The following is an 8,603-nucleotide window of genomic DNA, read 5'->3' as shown; positions in this document are numbered from 1 at the left end:
TTAATTATACCATTTAATTACTAGAAAGGTCAATAGCAATATATTATAAAATATATATTTTTTCTTTTTGATTCTCTTTAAGTCAAATTGAAAAGACCAAAAATATAGGACAATTGGTTGGCTTCTTAAAAGACTTTAGAACATATTGAATCCATCCTACCCCAAATCCTGCATACCATCTCTCTCTCTCTCTCTCTCTCTCTCTCTCTCTATATATATATATATATATATTTTAAATAAATAAATAACTAAAGTTAGTTGTGGTCCACCTCAAGATAAGTCCAAAAAAAAGGGAAAATTATATGTTTTATTTTGATTTTATAATTTTTTTTTTTTCATATCACTTCCTTGAAGGAAAAAATATTCAAACAAATAAAGGAAAAAGGGCATTTCCATGCACTTGTCTTTAATTTAAATATCTTTCTAATGAATATCCTATTTCATTTCAATATAAAATTTTTTAAAAAATTAAATATGTAATAATTATTATTATTTTTATCATTTTTCATATAATTTGAAAAAGATAAATATCATGAGAAATATAATTTATTTTTATAATTTTTTAATATCAATTATTTTATATCTCATAATAAATGATAAAAATAAACAAAGAAGGAATATTTGTTAATTATCAGAAATATTCTTTTATTTTTCTCCTTTATGATAATGATGGAGGGCTTAATAATTTTATTGACTAATAAATTATAAATACAAAAAATAGAAAATTTGGAAAAAAAGAAAAAGAAAAAAAAAAAAAGTCATTGGAAAAAAAACAAGCAGAAGCCACCGGAAGTCCACAACAAAGTGCGAGGAGCCCGCTTCTACAGAAAGCCTCCTATTCCCACGCCCACTTCCTTCACAGATTTTGCAGAGCAAAGGTGTTGAATCAACCTCCACTTCCCTCCTCTCTCCCTTGTCTTTCCTCCGCGGTACCCCCTCATTTTCCTGTGACATCCATTTCATCACCACATTCAGCACCTATCCTCTTTCCATTCTCCGTCCAGCATTGTTTTTGTCTGCACCTTTTCTGGCGTTTCCTTGGTGGGGCTTTTCATTTTTGATCTGATTTTATCTGGGTTTGTGTTGCTTTCCATTTTGAGGTCGTTGTGCAGCTGGGTTTTGTTTGTGGGTGGAAGAAAATGCAGAGGAAGTGAGAAAAAAGAGAAGGAATGGTGTGGTTTTGGGTGAAGATCTGTTGAGAGATTCACGGGTTGTGGCTCCATTTTGAATCTGTTTTCTGCAGTGGGATTGTTGTAGAGGTTGTTTGGGCTATTGGGTGTCTCATGTTTTCAAGTTTTGTGGAGATTACATGCTGAATTTCAATTCTTTTTGTGTTGGAATTTAGTTGGATTTGATGGATGATGAATGGGTTGTGTGGTTTTTGTTTTCTCTCCTTTAATCTGCAAATGGGTCTGGTTGGCTTATAGTTAATCTTGATGTTAACTGTCAAATGCTTGTTTTGGTGTATGTTCTTAGAAGGAATGATCTTTGTTTGGAAGCTAGATATGAGATTCCAGAATAGATATTATTGATTTAATTGAAGATTCAATTAGTTTTGCAATGGCAGAGAGGAACGCCTCGCCGCTTGGATTTGTTACCCGAAATTCTTTGCTATGTTTGTTTTCAGTAGCATCCATTTTGTTCATACTATCTTGGTTATCTGTGCTGCGGTCCACGGGCCGCCCTCGCTTCATTGACCATAGTTTGCTGCCCAATTCTAAGCTCTTTGCTGTGACTGATAACGGTAATTCTGAATCTCAGAATCAAAATGACATTGAACCCTCAATTGAGAGTGAAGAAAAAGCACTTGAAGGGAAAAATTCTGTGAAATGTGGTTCAAACTATCCGGTTCTTAAGGTTTTTATGTATGATTTGCCGGCAGAGTTTCATTTTGGGCTCTTGGATTGGGCACCCGCTGGAGAAAGTGTTTGGCCTGATATTCGAACCAAATTCCCTCTTTACCCTGGTGGGTTAAACTTGCAACACAGCATAGAGTATTGGCTTACCTTGGATCTCCTCTCTTCAGAATTTCCTGAAAATCAGAATGCTCGTACTGCTATAAGAGTGCATAATTCGAGTGAAGCTGATGTTATATTTGTTCCATTCTTTTCCTCATTAAGCTATAACCATTTTGGCAAGTTCAAGGGACGCCAAAAGAAGAATGCAAACAATCTGCTACAAGATAAGTTGGTGAAGTTTTTAACTGCCCAAGAGGAATGGATTCGGTCGGAAGGACGGGACCATATAATTATGGCCCACCACCCCAATAGCATGTTAGATGCAAGGATGAAGCTGTGGCCAGCAATATTCATACTTTCGGATTTTGGAAGGTATCCCCCAAATATAGCAAATGTCGGAAAGGATGTGATTGCACCTTACAAACACGTAATAAAAAGCTTCATCAATGACACATCCGATTTTGATAGCCGTCCAACCTTGTTGTACTTTCAAGGAGCCATCTACAGAAAAGATGTAAGATATCATCCTTTCTTGTTCTCCTTGTTTCTTCCAGTTTTTATAGGAAGAAGTGAAATGGTTGGATTTTCTAGTGATTCTGCTCTCACCTGATCCCGACTAACCTGTCTAATCTATTATAAAAAATACTCATTATGAAGAACCATATCACTTGTTCCTTGTTTGCAGTTCCCGGCTTCCATGCATGCAGTTATATTGATTTGCATTTGCTCTTATCCTTGTTGTCTAGAGAACTGAGCTATACTATCATCTAATTATCTTTGAAACTTCCATTTAAGAAGGCTCAAGTAGATTAGATAATATTCCCTAATATAGCTATTTGCTACATGTTCAATTCAAAATAGCTTTGGTACAAGTATTGTACTATGTCGAGGATTAACGTCTATGACCTACTCCCAATTGAAGATATGAGTATTTGAAAGCTAAGTTTTAATTTGTATATCAAATGGGGTGGTTAAAAGAATGGTGAGGATTTTAGGTTCTGGGTGCAGCCTCTGTTAGCATTGGGTGTATATTCATTTGATGCTTGAATTCACTTTAGTTTTGTTGTCATCGATTTTGTTGGCATAGTTCTCTTCATGCATTAGTGAGACATATAGCTTAAAACCTCACGTCTCTTCTCAATCCTATAGATTATGCTATCAAGTATTGCTTACTTAAGACCTATTACTTTGTTTGGTGTCCTGTTTTATTTGTTTTTTATTCTTTTATTGGTAAATGAGGTCATGGCATTTTAACGAAGTTTACCTCATCTAATGGACACTTGTAATATCTATGCTTGTGTTTCCTTGCAAACAAAATCCTTTGTAATTTAGTCTTCAGCCTATCTGAGCCCTTTCTTAATGTGATGCATTTTGCAATATATACAATAGACTAACCTAGATCCTTTGCTGCTCCAAATTTGGCATAAACCTCATGCACCCATTGGATGCATCCCACCATAATGCTATCTTCAATTTGCAGTTACAGAGGTTTTGGGTAGTGTCCAATGCATTTGGTGTATATGCTTGCGTTTGTGCTTTGCATCGTGAAATCTATACTAATTCCTAATTCCTTCGATGTTTGAACATAATTTGTCTGCTTTCTTCATAATTTCTTACAGGTTATGGACTTTACTTAAACTATTACTTGGTCTCTCTGGAGCTAAATTTTCTGTAAAACCCTTAAACCACAAGTTTTTGAGTTTGGCTGTTTTGCTAATAAATCCACCTGTGATCATGTCCTCTACCAAATTAGACTATCTCACTTTTCTCACCATCTCAACCCAAGCTCTTTTGGTTTTCCCCATTATCCTTTAAGCACCTTCAAATTGAATGATTGTTTCTTTCTCAGTAGCACATCCGTCAATGTCCTTTTTTCACCTGTTTGAAACATGTTAAACTATTTTCCCTCATCTTATACTCAATTTGATACTATGTCTAGCTTCTCTCTATGGCATTTATTTGTTGCTCTATTTCTTATTCTCAATTGATACTATGTCTAGCCTCTCTCTATTTCTACCCTATTAATTATAAAATCTTGAGATCCTAAGGTTTCTCCCAAAAATCTACTTCCCAATTGCAAGAATGTCACCAGAAAATAGCATAGTAATGGAAGAAGGTAAGGGCTCAAAGTTGACTCTTGATGTAAGCCTATCATGATTGAATATTCTTTTGTTTCTCCACCAATTGTGCTCATTCCAGTCATTGGTCCACCATATATGCCCTTCAGTGCATCAATGCATCTATTGCCTGCTCATTCCTTTTTTTCTAAAATCCAACACATTTTCTCTCTAGTGGGTCGATCAATGCTTTAATTAAATAAAAACTGTTCACAGGTTTTTCTTCTCTCTGAACCTTTCTATTAATCACCTTCATAAGTAAATAGCTTCCCTTTCAATCTCCTAACCATAAGATCAAACATGTCTGTTATATGCTATCTTCATTTCTTAGGTTTACTGTATCTCATAGTTCTATAATGTGGCTAGTAAGGTTATTCTGCAGTGAAGTTGGCAAATCTGAACGTTTCCTTAGTTCTTACATAAAGAGTAGAGTAAATTATCTACATTCTCTATTTATTATTCCTGATGGGACATTCAATTGAAATCCTATCCCCATGAGACAAGATTTACTCTGTTTCAAAGATGAGGAAGATGACAGTAGGATGTACACTATTGTGACTTGAGCATGTGAATGAGCTTTTCTTTATTGAGCTCTTGCTGATTTGAATTATAACTGACTTTTCTTGCTCCATGTCAGTGTTCCTCACTTTCAGAACCAACACTTCCAGGATTAGCATGACCCTTTGTCTATCCACCACACATAAGCCAATCCCTGGATAGAGTTAAAGACTGTTTATTTCTCCAATTTGCTGAGATATCTCCTGTTTCATTTGCTTGCGTTATGCAGTCCTCCATATCTCTCTCCCTTTGACTGTTCATGATACTAATTTATATAAGTTCGAAAGGAATATTATTTGTTGGACTCCTCTGTGATCCAATCAATAATACATTATCTACATTTTATCTTCTGTAAAGCCTTTTCTCCTCTTGTTTCCTTCTCTATTCTTTGCCTCTTTGGTTTTCTTTTTATCTTCTTCCAGTATGATTCTTACAGTTTTCTTATTTTCAGGGTGGGTTCATCCGACAAGAGTTATTTTACCTTCTAAAAGATGAAAAAGATGTGCATTTTGCATTTGGAAATACACAAGGGAATGGCATCAACAAGGCCAGCCAGGGAATGCACTCCTCAAAATTCTGCCTCAACATAGCTGGTGACACCCCCTCATCAAACCGCCTCTTTGATGCCATTGCCAGCCACTGTGTCCCAGTCATAATCAGTGACGAGATTGAGCTCCCCTATGAGGATGTCCTTGACTACTCGCAGTTCTGCATATTTGTTCGCACATCAGATGCTCTCAAGGACAAGTTCCTCGTAAAACTCATAAGGAGCATCAAGAAGGATGAATGGACCAGGATGTGGAGGAGGTTGAAAGAAGTCGAGAACTTCTTTGAGTTTCAGTACCCATCAAAGGAAGGTGACGCAGTGCAAATGATATGGCAGGCTATCACACGAAAGGTTCCTGCCATCAGAATGAAGTTACACAAGTCGAGGCGATTTTCCAGGACTTCTGTTGGTAGGGAAAGAGTGCTAAACTCAATGCAATTGCCAAAAAATTTTTGGTGAAGAAGCCATGAAGGGAAGTGGGACTGCAGTTTTCTATAGCTTTTGATGTGAGGTACATATACTACATTTAGTTTCTTCTGCTAACGAAGGTGAGAACTGCAATGTGTCCCACTGCAGATTTTGAAGGTCCTTATATGGTAATGTTTTTGTAAACTAGGGAAGAAAATGGGGCAAAAGAGAGAGAAAGGGAGTGATGTGTTAGGCACTTGGCTTACATTTCTCATTGAAGGAAATTTACCCCATGGTTGGTTCATTTAGCTTGCTTTTTGTTGGTATCTCTCCAATGTGTATATATTTGAATCTATGAAAGTTGTGGGGGAAAAAGTAATGGGAAAAGGAGGAATAATAATAGAAAAATGCTCTTCTTCAGGGCTTATTCATGGGGTGTATTTTCAGGAACTTGCCTTGCTTCTAATAGGACAGGTTTTAGTATTAAAAACAAAATTGGGTAGGAAGAAAACTTTGAAGAAGAAAATGAAGGGAAAGAGAAAGGAAGGAAGAAGGGAACAAAAAACAAACAAACAAACAAACAGGTAGAATGGAACTGATGAAGATGATTTAGGTTTGGATGGGCTAGGTTGAAAGGTTGATCAAGAGGGTAGTTTTATTATTTCACACCTATAATTTATTTAAAAAAGCAAAGATAAATGGCAAAAAAAAAGAAAAAAGAAAAAAGAAAAAAGAAAAAAAAGAGCTATTACATTTATGTTATTTTTTTTTTTTACCTTTTATACATCCAATTACAACTTTTTCATTTGAAAAGATTAAAATATTTTATTTCATGTAAAAAGATTAATTATCTTTATTTTAATATAACGATTAATATTTTTATAACTTTAATGGATGATATCTTAATATGATATTTTTGGGTATTAAATCCAATAAATATGATATCTTAATATAACATATGTAATGTGATATGTTATGTTATATTTATATTTAATTTGTAACGTGAATAAAAAAGATAAAATGGAATATATATTATTTTTTAATGTTTAAAATAAAAATTATATTGTATTATAATATTTTTTATTTAAAAAATATATGAAATTTCTCTTATATTTAATAATATTCATAGTTAAAATATTTAAATTTTATAAATTATTTTTTATTAAATTATTCAATATATAATAATAATAATAATAATAATACATTATTTTAAAATTTATTTTATAATTTTTTTAAAAAATTTAAACATAAATTTAATTTTATAATAAAAAAATTTATTTTACAAAATAAGTATATAATAAAATAAAATGATAAAAAAATAAATTTATAATACATGAGATGTGCACATCTTACATCTTAGTTTTGGATCATATATCATACTTTTAATCCCATCTCATGTTTGGATTAACATAAGATAGGACAAGTGATGAAATAAAATAGTTTTATCCTATCTCATGCTATATCCGGACAATCAAACATATCCTTATAATTTTAATCTTGAAAACTATTAAAATATGAAAAATAGTCTATTATTTTTTTACAATATCTTAAAAAACTAATAATATTATAAAAAATATAAATTTTATTCTTTCTCTTTGCAATTTTTCCTATTTGTTTTTTGACATTTTTTTTTTCATGTATGGTGCCTACTACTCTTTTCATAGGTTTCTTGGAGAATGCTTGAAGTATTATCTTAACTTCTAAAGCTTCTTTTTTGGATTAGGCTTCTAAGGTATCATCATATATTTTTCCCATGCATAATCCAAAGAGAAGCATATATAGGTGATTGAGGACAAAAACAATTGGGTTGAGCCCAACAACAAATGGGCTTGGGCTTTGAGGGATTGGCATGATTTTGGGTTGACCCAAGCTAGAGATAGGCCTAGCTTAGGGTCTCACACCTAAAAACCCAAATTCAAGACTATTATTATAAACCAAATAGTGATCATTTTCCTTAAAAAAATAAATTCAATTTTATTATTTTAAGTATGTATTTTACTTTTTCAAAAATTAAGCTTAATTATTGACTATTTTTTATCTACCTATTGAAAAATTCAATATCAATTAATGCAATTAATGTCAACCGTTATAATATGTATGCTTGTTTTAGGCTAACAAGTATGATGCAATAATGGAAAAAAAAAAAAAAAAGAGTTGTGACACCTCCATTTAGACCTATAAGTCATATCTTAAGCTTCTAATGTCAATAATAGATCAATTACATACAAAAAAAAAAAAAAAATTGACATCTAGTTCTTAGCAATTCAAATTAAATTTACTAATTAATTAACTTGATGTTAATAACAGTAAACATTACATTTTATGCATGAACTTTTTGAACTTAATTTATAAAAGTCATATATTAAGCTCTTAACTTGATGTTAAAATTAGTACAAAAGTTAAAACAATGACTTGGAGAAAATAAACGAAATCATGGAGTCAATCTTGCATAGGAGAATCCTTGAGATAGAGCTTTGCATATGGTAAGATTTGCTAATAGTAGGTTTTTTTCTTTTAAGTCGATAAGTTGTTAGTATTAACTTCATGTAACTTAATGGTAGTAATATCAAGCATTATTAATTGATGTCATAGCTTGTATGGTAATAAGGATAAAAATCATATCTTAAACTTGATTTATGCATTAAACACACTTCTAAACTAATCAATTATATGCTACCTTGCGAATGCTCGGTTTTTTTACATTCCCCGTTATGTGTTGATGTTTACAACTATTTTCATGAATAATGATAATCTTAGGAACCTCTTGGGTCATCCTGAATGCAAGAGTATGGTATGGGTTGAACTGAAGGATCAAAGTCTCATGAAGATCAAAGGTATTGTCCTACTTAGACAAAAAAAAAAAAAAAAAAAATTGGATGTCATTTGCATAAGGGAATAAATTAGGAAAGATTGTTGTAGAGCATAGAAGGTCTTGAAAAGCTGAGGAACTTTTAGGTGGATTGATTCCAAATTGGTGCGCGCAACAATGGTACGACAACTGAAATTGCCACCACT

At 32.7% G+C, this 8,603-nt stretch overlaps 1 protein-coding gene across 1 annotated transcript; it reads left to right on the top strand.

Moving 5' to 3' along the window:
* The first annotated feature begins 806 nt into the window (after positions 1 to 806).
* On the top strand, positions 807 to 6,015 carry LOC117919906 (probable arabinosyltransferase ARAD1). The gene is made up of 2 exons (XM_034837207.1): positions 807 to 2,472; positions 5,085 to 6,015. The coding sequence occupies exons 1-2, from the start codon at positions 1,561 to 1,563 to the stop codon at positions 5,637 to 5,639; spliced, it is 1,467 nt and encodes a 488-aa protein (XP_034693098.1). The 5' UTR covers positions 807 to 1,560; the 3' UTR covers positions 5,640 to 6,015.
* The last annotated feature ends 2,588 nt before the right edge of the window (positions 6,016 to 8,603 follow it).

Source organism: Vitis riparia, chromosome 8 (genome assembly GCF_004353265.1).
Source record: "Vitis riparia cultivar Riparia Gloire de Montpellier isolate 1030 chromosome 8, EGFV_Vit.rip_1.0, whole genome shotgun sequence".
NCBI lineage: Eukaryota > Viridiplantae > Streptophyta > Magnoliopsida > Vitales > Vitaceae > Vitis > Vitis riparia.
This window is presented reverse-complemented; position numbering and strand designations above follow the sequence as displayed.

Coding starts and splice junctions, on each gene's coding strand:
- LOC117919906 (XM_034837207.1), top strand. CDS start 1,561: ATGGCAGAGAGGAACGCCTCGCCGCTTGGATTTGTTACCCGAAATTCT. Junction 2,473..5,084: donor GAGCCATCTACAGAAAAGAT/GTAAGATATCAT, acceptor TCTTATTTTCAG/GGTGGGTTCATCCGACAAGA.